This window comes from Ranitomeya imitator, chromosome 2 (assembly GCF_032444005.1).
Source record: "Ranitomeya imitator isolate aRanImi1 chromosome 2, aRanImi1.pri, whole genome shotgun sequence".
In the NCBI taxonomy this organism is placed as follows: domain Eukaryota; kingdom Metazoa; phylum Chordata; class Amphibia; order Anura; family Dendrobatidae; genus Ranitomeya; species Ranitomeya imitator.
This window is the reverse complement of record NC_091283.1, coordinates 507,267,421-507,285,711: the sequence shown is the minus strand read 5'-3', so window position 1 is coordinate 507,285,711 and position 18,291 is coordinate 507,267,421. Positions and strand designations below refer to the sequence as shown.

At 45.5% G+C, this 18,291-nt stretch overlaps 1 protein-coding gene across 3 annotated transcripts in view; it reads left to right on the top strand.

The window, feature by feature from the left end:
- The window catches only part of GRB7 (growth factor receptor bound protein 7), a 144,023-nt gene extending 127,316 nt beyond the window's left edge, over positions 1-16,707 (top strand). For all 3 annotated transcript variants that reach the window (XM_069751642.1, XM_069751645.1, XM_069751644.1), the window contains 5 exons: positions 5,836-5,952; positions 7,948-8,008; positions 9,551-9,638; positions 11,239-11,332; positions 15,948-16,707. In XM_069751642.1, coding sequence (XP_069607743.1) covers positions 5,836-5,952; positions 7,948-8,008; positions 9,551-9,638; positions 11,239-11,332; positions 15,948-16,094 — 507 coding nt within the window. In that variant the 3' untranslated portion in view covers positions 16,095-16,707. The remainder of the gene's footprint in view (positions 1-5,835; positions 5,953-7,947; positions 8,009-9,550; positions 9,639-11,238; positions 11,333-15,947) is intronic.
- The last annotated feature ends 1,584 nt before the right edge of the window (positions 16,708-18,291 follow it).

Genomic DNA, 18,291 nt, shown 5'->3' with positions numbered 1-18,291 from the left:
TGATGGGAGCGGGGGGTGGAGCGGGTCACTTCCCGCTCTACAGAATCTGGAGCAGGAGGGAGCATCGTTACCTCCTGCAATGGCGGCCATAGAGCGAGTGCTTTCTCAGTTGCGGGCGGCGGCGGCGTCGCAGCCGCCCGGCTGGCTGGAGGCACAGTTAGCAGGGGTATCGAGCGGTTCCAGCGGTGGCGGCGGCAGCGGCGCTGATCCCTCAGCGGCTGGGCCTGGTGAGCGGCGGTCCAGGCGCGTACGCCCCCCTCAGCGGCTATCCCCCGATGCTGCCCCGACTCCCCAGCAAAGGCGCAGGAGCCCCTCTCGGGACCCTCCGGGCCGCGCACCTGCGTGTAAGCGTTCCAGCAGGCCGCGGTCCGGGAGGAATCCACCTGCTGCGCTGGGGCCTGCGGCGGCAGTTGGGCCCTCTCCCTCATCCACTGGGGGGTCTGGTCCCACGCGCGCCAGAGCGCCTGCTGGACGTGGTATTGGCACGGCGGGCCGCGGCGGTTACGCCTGTCCCGGGCGGCCTGGTTCCGGCGGCGCCACGAGACAGCGGGGGAGCATCCCAGTTGCAAGCGGCGCCCCAGACTCGGCGGGGCTGCCAGACTCAGCCGGGGCACGCCATTCCCCCCATGCACCTGCGATCGGGCCCGCACCACTCTATGGGATGGCGGCAGGTGGCAGCGCTGTGGTCAGCGGGTCCGGGTCTGGGCTCGACGGATTCCTGGCGGCCTCCTGGAGTGACGGAGTCGGCTCTGTCCCCTCTGCTGGGGGCGGAGCAGCTGGATCGGTGAGGAGCGAGGTCCACGTCCGGGTGGACGCACAGACGGCTTCGCAGGCAAGAGACGGCGGGACGGCGACGACGTCTGCGGCTGGGGGGACTGCAGCTCCCCTGCAGCCTGGTGAGAACCATTCTATGTTTTGTTTGTCCCCGGCGTTGTCGACGCCGATTTTGACTTCGGTGGATCGGGTTGGGGGGTGTGTGGAGCGCGGTGAGGGAGTCGCGGTGCGTGTGGATACGAGTCGGGAAGGAGTGGGTGAGTTGTTGTCGGGGGTGCGGGAGTTGTTGTCACGGTTGAACAGTGGTAGGGCAGGGCCGTCCCCTTTGTCAGCTTGGGTCGGATCGTCCGATTCGGGGTTAACGTTGTTAGGCAGCGGTTCGGGTGACCAGGGTAGGTCGGCCGAGCCGGTCTCGGTGTCAGTACAGACGGAGAAGGAGAAGGAAGGGGGTATTCGGCTGGATGATAAGGCACGGGGTGAGGTGTATGTGTGCTTTGAAGGGCCGTTGGGGGCGCATTTGAAGAAAGAAGTGCGCGAGAAGATTTGGAAAGATGAGTACGTGGAGATATTTTCACTGTTACCACTGGAGAAATTTAACTTGGACAAGAATAAAAAAGAGGATAGTAAGAAAGAGGATGAGGAAAAGCGGCTTTGGCGACTTATTCCTCAGACGTTTGTGAACTGGCTTCAGGCATTTGCGATTTTGGCAAGTGTTATTGGCGAAAAGGCTCCTGAGAATTGCTCAGCCTTGTTTTGTTATATGGATTCCATAGGGGAGGCACATAGGGTTTATGGTGGTCAAGCATGGTCAAGGTATGATGAGCAGTTCCGGCAGCGGAAGGCGGTTCGTCCAGCGATCAGATGGGATCAGAAGGACATCGGTTTGTGGTTACGCGTAATGGCGCCGACGAAGTTTGGTCAATCCTTTCAAGGGGGGGCCGGAACTTCCGGCCAAGGCTTTGGACAGGGTTCCTCTGCGGGAGCCGGGGGTCAGGCGGGTCAATCCGGAAGTCAGAAGCATGGCGTGTGTTGGCAGTTCAACGAGGGCCAATGTAAGTTCGGGGCGACTTGCAAGTTCAAGCATTTGTGCTCGCACTGCAATGGCGCCTCCCACGGAGCCTCCAAATGTTTTAAGAAGAAAGGGAGGCCAGAGGGTAATCCCAAAGGGGGCGACTCCGGTGAGGTTGGACGCGATGGCCCCCTATCTAAGTAGGTATCCCGATAGGGGGGGGCAGAGTTGCTCCGGGCTGGGTTTGATGTTGGTTTTTCTATACCGGCTCCGGGTTTTGCGATACCGCCGACGCTGAAGAACCTGAAATCGGCCGGGTTGCACGCTTCGGTGGTGTCTGAAAAGTTGGGCAAAGAGGTGGCGTTGGGTAGGATGTCTGGTCCGTTTCTTACTCCCCCTTTGGATGATTTGGTTGTGTCACCCCTGGGCGTGGTGCCCAAGAAAGAGCCGAATAAGTTCCGGCTCATTCAGCATTTGTCATACCCGAAGGGGAGGTCGGTTAACGATGGGATTGATCCGGAGCTTTGTTCGGTGGTTTATACTTCGTTTGATGAGGCAGCCAGGTGGGTGCGCATTTGCGGTAAGGGAGCGTTGTTGGCCAAGACTGATATTGAGTCGGCCTTTCGTTTGTTGCCCGTTCATCCCGATAGCGTGAGGTTGTTAGGTTGTTATTGGGACGGTGCGTTCTACGTTGATCGATGTTTGCCGATGGGCTGTTCACTGTCGTGTGCTTATTTCGAGGCTTTCAGTTCCTTTCTGGAGTGGGCGGTGCGGGATGTGTCTGGTTTAGACTCGGTAATTCATTATTTGGATGACTTCTTGTGTATAGGCTCTGAGCAGTCTCAATGTTGTGAGGTCCTGTTAAGGACAGTTGTTTGGGTAGCGGAGCGCTTCGGGGTCCCGTTGGCTCCGGGCAAGACTGAGGGCCCGTGTACGAGCTTGTCTTTTTTGGGTATTGTCATCGATTCTGAGAAGTGGAAGTTTAGGTTGCCGGTGGACAAGGTTTTGGGATTGAGGGACGAGGTGGCGCGAGCTAGGCGTGTGAAAAAATTGCCACTGCGTGAGGTGCAGTCGCTTTTGGGGAAGTTGAATTTTGCGTGTCGAATTATTCCCATGGGGAGAATTTTTTCACGTAGATTGGCCAGTGCTACGGCCGGGGTCACCGCCCCGCATCATTTTGTGCGTTTGTCAGCTGAGCATAAGGCTGACTTGGAGGTTTGGGACCGTTTTTTGTCTTGTTACAACGGGCGTTCATTGATGATGGAGGAGGCAGTGGGCAATGCTGATTTAGACTTGTTCACTGACGCTTCAGGCGGTATTGGTTTTGGGGCCTTTTTTGGGGGCCGTTGGTGTGCGGCCAGGTGGCCAGAAGCCTGGGTTGAAACAGGTTTGGTGCGGAACATCACGTTGTTGGAAATTTTTCCGATTTTGATGGCGGTGCAGATTTGGGGCGACGAATTTCGGAACAAAAGGGTGCGCTTTAACTGTGATAATATGGCTGTGGTGTGCGCCATTAACAGTTTGACGACGGCGTCTCCCCCGGTGATCAGAGTGCTTCGGCAGTTGGTTTTGTCTTGTTTACACCTGAATGCTTATTTCACAGCTTCGCATGTGCCTGGTGTTAATAATTGCATTGCCGATTCTTTGTCTCGTTTCCAGTGGGAGCGTTTCCGGTCGCTGGCGCCGGATGCCGAGGAGACGGGCCTGGAATGCCCGGCGGAACTCTGGAACGTGGTGTCCGGGCTGCAGAGCCTTTAATTCAAGCGTCCTTAGCCCCGAGTACGTGGTCGGTTTATCAGGCGGTATGGAACAGTTGGGAGAGTTGGCTGGCGGCTTGCGGTGTCGGGAGTACGGGTTTTGATCAGGTGGGGGCATTGTTGCTGTGGTTGAGACATGGGGCGGATCAGGGATGGTCGGCTGCAAAGGTGGATAGGACGATTGCGGCTTTAGCCTTTGGTTTCAGGCTTCGGGGTTTTCAGGATGTGACAAAGTCCTTTCTGGTAAAGCAGGCTGCGAAGGGGCTGAGAAGATCAGGCAGCCGAGGAGATTGTAGGCGCCCGATGTCCTTTGAAATGTTGGAGCGGTTGGGGGCACGTTTGAGTGACGTATGCGTTTCCAGCTTCGAGGTTGCGCTTTTTCGCTTAGCTTTTTCTTTGGCCTTTTACGGAGCGTTGAGGATTAGGGAATTGGTGTCGCCCACTACGGTTCGTCAAGGGGGCCTGTGGGCGGTGGACGTTTTTGTTTCCGAAGGGTCAATGCAGTTTTGGATTCGGAAGTCTAAGACAGATCAGATGGGGCGGGGTAAAAAAGTTGTTTTGGGTGCAGTTCCTGGTTCTGTGATGTGTCCTATTCGTTGCTGGCAGGCTTTTGTTAGGTTGCATCCGCGTGGTGACGGGCCGTTGTTGTGTCACGAGGATGGGTCTTTCCTGTCCAAATATCAGTTTGTAGCGGTTTTTCGGCAGTGTTTAAAGGCCATCGGGGTAGATGCGGCCAGGTTCGCCTCCCATTCTTTCCGGATTGGGGCTGCCACCGAGGCGGCGCGAAACGGATTGGCTCCGGAGGTGGTGCAAAGGATTGGGCGGTGGGAATCCGGCCGCTATCGGAGTTATGTGAGGCCTTGAGCATCTGGGAACGGTTGATATTTTGTGTGTGTGGGCTTTTGTCTAAGTTGTTTATGTTTTTCAGGTCCATCCTCGTTGTTGGTGTGGATCGTCGGCCACTCATATGTGTACTGGGGCGCGAGACGGGCTGACGTCAGGCAGGATGGAAGACAGCTCGGGTTTTCCAGGGACATGGCCGTCATCAGGTGGTTGGGGTTTCGGGGTTTAAGTTGGAACAGAGTCCTGGAGGAGGTACACAATGGCATTCGTCTGGATAGGCCTCCTGACATTTTGGTTCTGCACGTTGGGGGAAACGACCTGGGAATTCGTCCTTGTCGAGAGTTAATACGGGACATAAAACACGACATGCTCCGGTTATGGGTTTCGTTTCGGGAGATGTCGATCGTGTGGTCCGAGATTGTTCCTCGTACATCTTGGAGGCACGCCAGGTCGGTGGACAAGATAAATAGAGCCCGGATTAAGGTGAACCGGGCCGTGTCGGGTTTTGTTGTGCGAAACGAAGGTATGGCCATGCGCCATTTTGAGTTGGAGCGTGGTGGTGACCAATTTCTTTTGGGAGACGGGGTCCATCTAAACGCGGTGGGCATGGATTTGTGGGCTCTGGGGTTGCAGTCGGGAATTGAGCGGGCCATAGCGGTTAAGGTTGGTGGGGTTTCGGTTACTTGAGGGGGTGAAGTATCCTCATGGTGGCGGGGGGAGGGGTCCTTGGAGTTGGTGCTAAATTGGCCTGGGGGGTCCGTCGGGATACGGACTCTCCAGTTGGTTTAAGTTTTGGTTGCGGGTTTGGTGATCTGGGGGAATCTTGGTAATGGTGGGCCAGATTCCTAAGTTGGAAGTGGACAATGGTAACCCTTCGGGGTATTTTGGTGCTCTCGAGCCTGTGGGGTAACGGCTGAGAGTAATCTACGGTTGGTCTCTTGTCCACTTGTTCATACTATGGGTGACACCAGATTTTAGCTTCAAGGACCCCTTCCCAGCTGTTTATGGTTATATGTTTTGTTTGTAATAATAAAGGCCGCTGTGGCCAATTATATCCAACTTGAGACTCATGTCGTTATTCGGAGGTTGGGAAGGAAAAGGGGATTGGTGATCCCTTGGGAAGGCACTTAATAAGGGGGTAGTCGACAATACCAATGTCATGAGCATTTCATTCTTTGATATGACAAGTTCACATTAAATGCGCATTTTCACATTACTTAACATTTGTAAAATTGAAGAAAAACATGGATGATTTTTTTTTCCATAAACTCATGGCCACTGTTGAATTGAAAAAGGCTGAGTTGCAATATCAGATACCCCAACAGACAAAACTGGTGGTGTTTCAGTAAGAAAGCAGTCATTTTTTGAGCCACATTGAACCTTCTATTAGCATATTAATATTGAGCCTTTTGGTTTATCAAAATTTGTCACTAACTATTTTGTTCTTCATAGCGCAGTGTATCTGATAGCACTTTGGTTCCTATGGATTTTTCGGGGTGTACTGGTCGAGTAATAGAGAATCCTCTTGAAGCACTTTCAGTGGCCCTTGAAGAGGCCCAGTCCTGGAGGGTAGGTATTATCAATTATACTGAATATCTATATCTGCAGATTAGAAGAATATATTTATGGATATATAGTAACATATAATATCACATAAAAATAAGGTGTGAGCTATATATGCTTAAAGGGATCCTTTAAATAGAAAAACTGACCAGCACTTCCAAACAGAAAAAGAAAAATGTGAACAGATGCAAGCTAAGAGAGCCACTTTATGTAATTAAAAAAAATAAAGCTGCAATCTGAAATGCTATAGCATGAAAACATTCAATATATGAAATCAGAACAGCATTATTGCTGTAGAAAACATGTTAAAAAATGTAGGTACTTAGCGCATAATTTGGCCATTTCGTGTGAGCCCAAAAGCCAGTTCCAGTTTCATATATTCAATGTTCATATACCATAGCATTTCAGAGTTAGGCTAGGTTCACATCGTGCTAACGCTGATGCCCAAAATTGCTTTTTTGCTACAACCATGCTAACGTATGCGCTAACGCATGGTACCATTGTGTTGGCATGCGTTAGCAACAGAAGTCTATGCACAGCGAACGCTGTGCGTTAGACCTAATGTACCCGATAACGCGGTAAATGGCGTTCGAGGGTGCGTCACAAAGTAACGCATGCCGATTTTGACATGCATTAGGATGCGTTACGATAATGTAAATCTATGGGCACGTTAACGGATCTGTTACATTGCGTTAGTGCCACTAAGTAACGGATCCATTAAACGGATCGCCCTAACACAATGTGAACCTAGCCTTATATAGACTGTCTCTCTTATCTTGCACCTGTTCACTCTTACCTTTCTCTGTTTGGCAGTGACGGTCAGTTTTTTTATGTTTAATAATAATCTTTATTTTTATATAGCGCTAACATATTCCGCAGCGCTTTACAGTTTGCACACATTATCACTCACAATCTAAATTCCCTATCAGTATGTATTTAGAATGTGGGAGGAAACTCACGCAAACACGGAGAGGACATACAAACTCTTTGCAGATGTTGTCCTTGGTAGGATTTGAACCCAGGACTCCAACGCTGCAAGGCTGCTGTGCTAATCACTGAGCCACCGTGTTTGTAGTACAATCCCTCTGTCTGAGCACTCCTCCCATCAGCCTAAGGCGTTTTTAAATAGAGCTTTATCCTATCTGCCCATATAATTGTAGGTTTTTAGTCCGAGAGAGGTATATTAGATTTAGGGTCCCAACAAACGAGTACACCTTGTCGCTGGCTGTTGGGCTCTCACAAATTAGCCAATTTGTGCATTAAGTACCTTCATTTTTTAACATGTTTTCTACAGCAGTAATGCAGTTCCATTTTCATATATTGAATGTTTACATACTATAGCATTTCAGAGTGTGGCTTTAACTTAATGGGAACCTGTCATCATGAATCAGAGTCTGGGGTTTCAGAGAATATATATTTTAAAGATCTTGCTCGGGATGGGACCATAGATATAGACGTCTGGCGCTACAACCTGCGAACTCTTCCAAGCAATGATGCTCACTCCCATAGCGTGAGACCTGTAAATCACCTAAAAGGACCCTGGGGAGAGCTAATCAGGTGTAGTCCTGAACTAGTCTTGTCTTTTATTATGGTCCCTGAGCAGATTTTTAATTCAAGCTTTTTTTTTTTTAAAATGCCAGAGCATTTTAGAGAAAGACATACCTGGCTGCAATTGTGCAGGCTCGGATTCATGCTGTCCACAGTTTTAGCTGCATGAATCAGATGACAAGTAGAGCAACCTCTACCACAATTAGTAATAATAAAATAGGGCTCCCCCAGACAGCAGTGACTGATTAATGTCATCATATGTTGCAATATCATATATAGTATAACTCTGTAGATTGTTGATCTTGTATGTTATTTTTTATTAGATTTTTCTGTTACCTTTGAGCAGCTAAGCAATTTTTCCTCACACCATTATGATACAAATTCTGTTCCTGTCTGACAATAAGTGTTATCACATAAAATTCTATGTGTATAATGCTGTCTATTCTCCTACAGAAAAAAACAACTCACCGGTATAGTCTACCCACACCGTGCCAGACAACGCCAAGTAGTGCAGGTCTGTTCAACAGGATGAGAATACACTGTTACCAATTACCAGTTACCAATTACACTGTAAAAACAGCACATAAGGACTGTAAGGACTGTATGTGCATTTCTCCACTGTCAATGTAAATGTAATTTTTCTGTAAAATTCTCATCTCATGTAGCCATATGACATAACTTTTTTATTTTAACGCCAACATTACATGGGATATTACACAAGGCCAGATATGGGTTGAAACTGTTTGCAGCAACTTCATGTGCACGGACGACCAGATCAATGCAATTCTTGCAAGAAAAAAATCACTGTGAAGGGCGTATTCTACCTCTACATTACCTATATCTATTACCATGACCACAGACAAAATGTGGTCACACAACACTAACATCAGAATACCGTAAAGGTGTTGACATAAGTATTACAGGTTCTCTTCCTGCACTTGATGCTGAAGACCTCCTTACAGAGTGCATAGCTCTGCTGTTCTCATCATGGCTGCTGACGGAAGACCAGACCTGTCCATTAGCCACCTCCAAACCACTGAACATGGGAAACCTGTTTTTCAATTGCAGAAGGCAGATGGACAAGTCTTACTGCGTGCTCCTCCACCAGTAGCCATGATGGGAACAATAAATCTTTTAGATTGAACTTGGAAAGTTGGATTTTTCCTTCCTTTATCTGGAGCAGTGGAAACATGTTCTCTATCTTGCAGTGTGATGGAGAAGGGATAATAATATGGGTTGTTTCTCAGGAATTGGTCCCCTTTTGTTCTTAATCTTGTGGACAATTCTGGCTCCCAACTTCGTGAAAACAGTTTTGAGAAAGCCATTTTCTGTTCCAGGCCCAGCGCACAAAGGGAGGTCTATAAAATCATGGTTGGATGTATTTAGTGTAGAAGAACATGATTGGCCAAGTAGAGCCCTGACCTCAATCCCATCCAACACAAGTGGGCTGAACTAGATCAGAGATTGTGAACCAGGTCACATCAGTGTTTGACCTCACAAATGCACTTCTGGATAAAATGGTCAAAAATTCGAACAAAAACTTCCCAGAAAAGGAAAAGCTTTAGTGATGACGGAGTGTACTCGTTGCTCGGGTGACCTCCGAGTACTTGTAATTGCTCAGAGATTTAGTTTTCATCCCCGCAGCTGAATGATTTCCAGCTACTACCCAGGCTGAGTACATGTGGGGGTTCCCTGTTTGCTAGGGAATCCTCACATGTAATCAAGCAGGCTAGTAGCTGCAAATAATTCAGCTGCTGCAAGGAAAACTAAATATCCCAGCAGTCATAAATACTCGAAGGACACTCGAGCAACGAGTACACTCGCTCATCACTAATAAGCTTTTATACAGTAACTACACAGAGGGGACCAACTCCATAATAATACCTATGAATTTAGAATGGCACATTATAAATGCTCCTGTAGGTGTAATACATAGGGTGCAAGATACTTTTGTCCATATAGAGTATGTTTATTACATGATTTTGTTTGTCTCCAGTTGTATAAGCTGCCATACAGTTCATCCGTAGTTACACCCATTGTATTTGCATTCTGTCAGTGATACACAAGACTCAGCCATGGTATCATGGGCGTCTGTCCCGAGATGAGACTCAACGCCTCATAACACAACAAGGAATGGTGGACGGGTAAGATCCATGTAATCATATTTTCATCAGCTTCAGAGATTAATTAAGTACTTTTCTCAGAAATTGAATGGCAGCTATTAAATATCTGTCCTCTTATGGCATCGTTATCCTGTTTATTGTAAACAGTTTGTTCTCTAGAAGCTCCTGATTTGCTCTGACGTAATGTAGACCTGTCATCAGGACACATTATTATACCCTGCCTTGCCTAACCACTCACTATAAATCACACTTCACAAGTCTAAAACTGAGTCATTAATCTGTGTACACTTTGCTATTATCCCTCAATTATTTTTTTTTAGCTCTATGACACTGATTTGTCCAAATAACCACAGCTTTTCGTCTTCAGGTCCATTTACAATGCAAAAGTATGTTTTATTCCTATGATTGTGCATTAACGATAATCATGCAGTGCAAATGCACTATAAATTGGTTGTGCCAAGCTTGAAAGTAATACCTTTATATAGGATTGGGGATATCTTCCCGGTCGCTGGGGTCCTGACCTCTGGGAAGTACAGAAGACTAGTCAAGAGTAGCTCTTGGCTATCTCTGATGGGTCTATTAGGAATGAATGGGTTGGCAGTGCTCGTTAGTAACCAGTTTTCCATGCATATGGGGGCTCTTCAAAGCCCGGTTCTTGAGATCACTGGGGGTTTCCCTATAAGCTACTACCAGACACCACCGGACGAAAAAACAAAAAGATTGAGTGTTTACATTAAAAATGCCTTTTCTCTTCTTACATCATCTTGCTGCAGAAAGTAAGTCAGTAGGCTCACTTACACATTAGATGGAGGGCTCCAATACATGTTTTGGAAAATGGTAAAGGCTTAGTGACACGATGTGTTTAAATTGCCTCTTTGCTGTAATATTCATATAAAATCCAACCATTTTGAGAGGTTCTCTTGGTAGTTTTTTTCCAGGGCATGGCAACCAAAGAATTTTAGTAGGATAAGATTATGATGGTGGTGGTCTGAATTCTGGCACAATCTTGAGAAGTGAGAACTAAGTGATTGAGGTCTCTTCCACTAATTTCTGCACAGTGGTCCTCCCAGCTAGCCACTGTGCAGAGAACTTCAACGCAGAGAGTGAGGCTGTGTAATAGCTAATGGCCATTGATGTTCATGTAAAGTCAATGTAAGAGCATCCATAAACTAGCTCTGCTTCTCTCATTCTGAGATGTATGGGCGTCCCACTAGACAGTCCTTCCCCAATCAGTAAATGATTGAATATTCAATTGTACCGTGTGAATACCATTTAAGCCCTTGTTTTTCCTTCCCCCCCCCCCCCCCCCGCCGAGAACGGATTGCTTCACTCTGATATGGAAATTGCCTTCTGACTGAGGAAGAGGACTCTAGTGCTCTAGTGCCACCTATTGGATGTGGTAATCCTAAAAGACAATATCGACCCTTTAATGAATCTTGCCACATGACATACGATAAGAAACCAAAAAGACCCTCCATTTTCAGACACATGTTTTAGAATGTTTGCCCCTCATCAGTGCAAAGTCGGGGATCTGATTTGGATAGGCGAGAGGCCTCCGACTGAAGGTCTTAGGGGAAACTGAAGTCACTCTTATGAACACTCTTTCTTTGTCTCTTTGCAGAGTTTTCCTAGTGCGAGAAAGCACAAGAAACCCCAAAGGATTTGTCCTGTCATTGTGTCACTTACAGAAGATCAAGCACTACCTCATCTTACCGGTATGTGACTGCAAAAGGAGAACATTGACGGCAGCTCTGCAATGCGTCCAGCAATTATGACTGTGAAGCAGCAGAGTTTAATGAGCTTGTTCAACTATCGGCCTCAGATTGATAACGTGACAGCCATTAATTCTGTCCCAACTGTCAGATAAGCCCGTTAAAATGATTGCAGCATATTTTATTACAAGCCTTTTGACCGGTTTATCTTTCACAGAATCTCATTATTCTGCTCTTGAATTCCTTGCACCTGTCTGTTCTGGCACTCCATCCATTTCACACCCATAAATATCTTTTGACCAGCATTTTTAATGAATAACCTTGTTTTTTTCTGATATACATATGCACATACAATGGTCTCTAAGCCTTGAAAATCTTCTGTAGGGTAGCAAAGCCTGCTGGGGGTTGTGGTTTTGCAACAGATGGAGAGCCACGGCTTATAGTGCACCCATTACTTACACATAGTAAAGATCATAACAAGAGATTAGAGGTGTTAGCCCCATGTCTGTATTCTGAGGCTTTGTTATAATGACCTGAGTTCATTTATGATCCGTCTACCATTCTTAAGATGACATAATAGCCTACCTCTTCATTTATACGGGCAGCATTACACCACCTGACTTGCGGTGAAATGATCTCAGATCAACTACTTGTTTGCTGCTTGGCAGTCATATAAAGGGAATCTGACATCTGACACATGGTGCCCGATCCACAGGCAGCATGTGTCAGCCACTCACAGGCAGCATGTGTCAGCCACTGTCTGCATGATTTCAGCCAGGTATGTTTGACTCTACTACTTGAAAAATATACTTTAAATGTCGCCCGGGACTGAGCAGCATGGCATACTAGTTGAACAGGCAGGTCCACAAGGTTTGTCTCTTTTAGTCTCTAGGCCCAACATACACTTCCCCAAAATTGAAACTGCAACACCAATATGGCAAAGTTATGGAATTATGGAAATCACTGGATGGGTAGACCTGTTAATGCAAATTATGAAAAAAATGGAAACAAAGTTTTCAAAACATCTCCAATTACATAGTACCGAGTATGAGCGCATAAATACTTGAACTTACACACCTCAGCATGTTATCAGTCATGTTATTAATAGTCATCTGAAGAAAGTTCTGCCACACCGCTTGCACCTGGGGTCACAAATCGTCAAGATCTGCTGCCGGCAGCTCCCTAAGAAGTTGACAAACAATGGCATCCCAGATGTGCTTAATGGGAGACAAGCCCGGAGACATTGTAGACCATGGATATATGTTTAGACTATACAGACTAATAAGAGTAGCATGAGCAACATGTGGCCTGGCGCTGTCATGTTGAAAAATGACTCTTGAGGATACTTCAGAGAAAAGGTCGTACCAGTAGTTGCATGACCAAATCCATTCAACACCAAGCTGTTAGTGTACCTGAAATAAAGACTAGATGGATCTGACTACCGTACATTATAACACCACACACCATAATCGGGAGTAGGACATCTTCTTGGAGTTGTCAGCATGGTCTGCAGATGGACACTGAAGCCTGGGATAAAGCAATGGAGGAATATCCTCTTGAGTGATGAGTCCCACTTTTAATTTGAAGAAAATGATAGCTTGAGGATGGTCTGGAGAAATGGTTATATCACTGGTTGCCCTTGTGGTCTCCAAAGTGTTCCCACAAGTCGTTTTTCAAGGTGAACATGCCAAAGCTGCACATTGCTTGTGCTACTGTAAGCAGTCTGTATGGCCTAAACATGCTACCATGGTCTACAGCGTCCCTGCCTTGTCTCTTATCGAGCACATCTAGAACATCATTGGTTGGCAACTGCAAAGGGAGCTGCCAGTAGTGCTTGATGATTTGTTTGATTCCTCAGACAATGATTAATAGCCTCATTGATAACAACCAAGGAGTGTAAGCAAGAGCATTATTGAGCATGACGCTCGTACTCAAGAATGAAAAAATCAAGAGGTTTTGACAATTTTGTCTCCATTTTTTCATCATTTGCAAATCACTAAGATGTCTAACAATCCTGTAATTTCCATAATTCCTTTTCCTTCATAGTCCTGAGGAGTGCATATAGATCAGAAACGCCTTTCTAGGACCACAAACATCAAGGGTAACAATGAAAACTATGAGGTGAACTAAGGTAGTGTTATTTTTGCCCTTACCTCATTTTGGCATTTTTTTATAGTTTGTTTATGTATTCATTTTAGTTTTCTACACCCATTATTAGTTGCTTATACACCAACTGGCAAACGAGTGTGTGTCATGAGCAAATAAGCCCATTAACCCACAGCAATAGAATAAAAGTTCTGTGGTCCAACCTGCTTTTAGGTAATGACTGTTAGTAGCTGTGAATGACCATTTGCACAAAATATTTGGACATAAATTAGATTAGATTGAAACAGTTAAAATGTATTATGAACATAAGATATAATCTAATTAAGTGTGAAGAATTAAAAATAAGACAGATGCATGTCTCATAATGCGGTGGATTGCATTACTTTTTGGGAATGTGGAATTATTGGTGACAATGCGCCTCTGGCAACTTCTACATTTTTTTATTACATGAGCCCTGATGACAGGCCATCACATATTCCTGACTTACCAAACTACATTTTTTTTTTATATGCCTTCAGCTCACATTTGAACTCGTAAATAACATGTTTAGATTTTTTTCTAACTGAAACTTTTCCGATGGGTTCAATAAGTTAGTGGAATCATTCTGAGCGATTGCATTAATTCTTCTACTTAAAATGATCTGCCAAAACATAAGGCAATAAACATTACGTGAAAGTAGTGAGGCTCTTATAAATGACCAATCAGCACCACTCTTGTCCATTGGTTGTGTATGGTCTTTGCCATGTATTTAAATCATGAATCTCAATGTTGTGTCCTACCAACACCACCAAGTCAGCAACGTTTGCCATGCAATCCCAGAATCATGGACTCTTATTACTTTAGGTTGTCCCTTTAGATGGTCATAAAAGGGATTTCAACACTTGTATCATAGGTGCATGATAATTACACCATAATGCAACTTTTAAAGGCAAACTGTCAGTGCAGTACCTGAGAGGAAATGAATGTTATTTTTCATGGGAGTCACCAGCTTTCAGTCATGGAGGTGTGCCCAGAGCAATTACAGTCATGCATCCTAACCCATGAGAGCGGCGGCTGTAACCACGCCCCAGCACAGATTTACAGCCGGATCCGCACTTATGCAATGTTGAGCTGGCTATCATGGCCTGGGCATGCTTGCAGCTGCTCTCAGTGCTGAGAATGGTGGCTGCATGACTGAAAGCCGGTGGCTTTCAACATTTATTTTCTCCCAGGTACTGCACTTTCAGTACAGTGGCCATGCACCTCCATAATGCTACTATCCTGCAGATTAACTCTATATCTGCAGGTTAATTGCTTTATAGGACCTCACAAGTTCCCTTTAAACATAATAATAGGCAGTGAATGTCACGCTGTGACAATCTTCAGGGAGGAATAAACTAAATGGGAAAAGGGACCAGTAGATAAACATACACGTACAACAGCAAACTACAAAACAGCACAACTCCATCTCCAAACTTCACCTACTTAGCTTTAGCACACAGCACAGCGTCCCTAAGTGCAAGGAAGCAGAGCTTTCACTGGCATGACAAAGAGAATCTGGACAGGTTCTATAGGAAACCTTAACAACCAGATCAGAAGCAGATGTAATGGAGCTGCATGTTTCTGACCAGCATAGAAAGGGTTGTTAACCTTTTCACCACCAAGGGAAACTAAATTCATTCAGTATGGGATCCAAATACACAGGCTAAATGAAAGATCTGCAATTCACAATACTCAGTGATCTTCTACCCCTTGATCTCAAAGGTTGTCATGAAACACTTGTGACAGTGAGCATCATAAGTGTTTGCCTAGCCCTTCACATGATTTTAGGTATTGCTAGAAATGTTCTAGAAATTATTGGATAAAAATCCACTTTGAAGTTGTCTAGCATACAGAATAGTGGGTTGCCCTAGCATTACAACTTTTTTAGAAAATGAAGCCAGCCTGACGATCAACAGGTCCAGCTTCTGATACCCTTCGTGATCAGCTGTCATTATCAGGGAAAGTAGGAGCTGTCTTTTTGGGACATCCTCTTTACACTGGCCAATTATTGTCACAATTTTCCACCCTGAAAAAAATGACTTTTATATGCAGCAAATAAATTAGGATGATTTCCATGTCAATATTACCAATAAGCATTGCCAGCTAGGTCTCAGCTTGTGTAGCAGGCTCCTACCATAGTTTAATTGGAAATAAAAATAAATGTGAGACAATGCATGAATATGTGCAATAAGAAGAAAAATAATAGCACCAGTCAAAATAAAAACTGTTTGTTTATTTAACAATTGTTAAAAACATGGATGCAGGAGGGTGGAGGTGCGAAAAGACGGACGATGGCTGTTTCACACACAATGGCGCTTCAGCGGGTCCAATACATGAATACATCAAAATTTGATAACAATATGGGTTTATTTCTCATCTACCAGTTGAGTTGACCAGCTTTACGCTACATGTGTATGCATTGCTCTATACAACACCGTATATCGTAGGATTATACTGAACACATATTTGACTACTTTTTATCTCATTTTAGTGTGAGGAAGATGCCAAGCCTTTTTACTCAATGGATGACGGACAAACCAAATTTGTAGACCTTATTCAGCTGGTTGAGTTCCACCAGATCAACAGGGGTATCCTACCATGCACCCTGAAGCACTACTGCACTTCTGTAGCCCTGTAAAAGGATCTTGATTACCACAAAGCAAGGATGGAAGAGACCTCTTAAAGAAAAAAAAATACAATTTAAGACCGATGTTTCCATAAGGTGATTGGTGCGCCACTATGTGAAAGATCGCTCAAGTTCTCTGCTGGGATTTGTAAATTATTACTAGATTGATACTGTGTGGATCCAAACCCTCACCTTAGTGGTTGAAGATGTATCAGGAAGCACATAGCTAATAAGCTAAACTTTTTATTTTCCTTGTGATGCTACAATCATCTCTGCAAGACTGTCAGGTGACAGCAGAATGACATTTGGTGGCTAAATTCCAGTGGAAGACATGCTTTCCATAGTCTCCTATGCCCTCTGAGAGATGGCAGGAGAAGGGCACCCTAACTGTGTCTGGGAAGGAATGTTAAACTGTGCATCTGTTCCTGAGGGCACTATACTGTAAATATCTACAAGGCCAGTTCATTGTCAAATATTTTATATATGAAATCGTAAAGGATATTATATTTTTTCCTCTATTTTCTCTTATTTTGTACAGAAATCTTTAAACACAATCTACATATGAAGACGAACAGTTTATTTATATGTATCCAAAAGTGTCACAATAATAAAAAAATGTTCACTACCCTAGTTTACTCTGATTTCAGGGGTCAGTACTAGATTAGTCTCTTTTCACACCAGCATTATGGCTTCTATTTATTATGACACAATCGAATATATACCAATCCATTGACTTAAAGGGAACCTGTCAGCAGGATTGTGCACAGTAACCTACAGACAGTGTCAGGTCGGCGCTGTTATACTGATTACAATGATACCTTGGTTGATGAAATCCGTCTTGTGATTGTTGTTTAATCTTTATTTTCAGTTTTGAGTTAATGATATGCTCATGCTCCAGGGCGGCCTGTGGGGGTCTTCATGTGGTGCTCTGATTAGGTGTTCATCAGTATGGCTTCTGACAGGTCACTGATCCCTCACTCACCTGCCCCCTAGTTTGCATAATAAATACCATCACATACTGACTAAAAAAAAAACGCTTCTGCAGGCAGGTGCCGGCCGTGGCCCCTACACTGCAGCATAATCGCATGGTTACTGTGCACTTAATCCATTTTGCTGATTTAATTGAACGAGAGGGAAAAAAAGTCAATTTGAAAATGGCACCCGCTGCCCCTGCGCAGTAGGAGCTCTCAGAGATCGCTGATAGCTGCTATTGCGCAGGCACAAGTGATGCCATCTTGGAGGAGGAAATTGTTTTTTTCTTCACCAGCAAGGTGATGCCGCCTGCTCAATAGCAGCTGTCGGATCTCTATACACACCGATAGCTGCAACTGTGCAGGTGCGGCGGGCGCCATTTTCAAATTGACTTTTTTTTCCCCTCGCTCAATTAACCCCTTTCTGGCATTAGACGTACTATCCCATCCATGTGGGGTGGGCCCTACTTCCCAAAGACGGAATAGTACGTCATAGGCGATCGGCCGCGCTCACTATGTGCCAGGAGCGGTCACGGACCGCCCCCGACACATTAACCCCCGGCACACCGCGATCAAACATGATCGCGATGTGCCGGCGGTGCAGGGAAGCATCGCGCAGGGAGGGGGCTCCCTGCGGGCTTCCCTGAGACCCCCGCAGCAACGCGATGTGATCGCGTTGCTCCGGGGGTCTCCTACCTTCCTCCCTGCAGCAAATCTGGGATCCAAGATGGCCGCGGATCCGGGTCCTACAGGGAGGGAGGTGGCTTACCAAGTGCCTGCTCAGAGCAGGCACTTGGTAACGCTGCAGCGCTCTGAGACAGATCAGTGATCTGCCAGAGTGCTGTGCAAACTGGCAGATCACCGATCTGTATTGTCCCCCCCTGGGATAAAGTAAAAAAGTTAAAAAAATTTTTTTACAAGTGTGTAAAAAAAAAAAATCCTAAATAATGAAAAAAAAATAAAAAATTATTATTCCCATAAATACATTTCTTTATCTAAATAAAAAAAAAACAATAAAAGTGCACATATTTAGTATCGCCGCGTCCGTAACGACCCGACCTATAAAACTGTCCCACTAGTTAACCCCTTCAGTAAACACAATAAGAAAAGAAAAAAAAAAACGAGGCAAAAAACAACACTTTATTATCATACCGCCGAACAAAAAGTGGAATAACACGCGATCAAAAAGACGGATATAAATAACCATGGTACCGCTGAAAGCGTCATCTTGTCCCGCA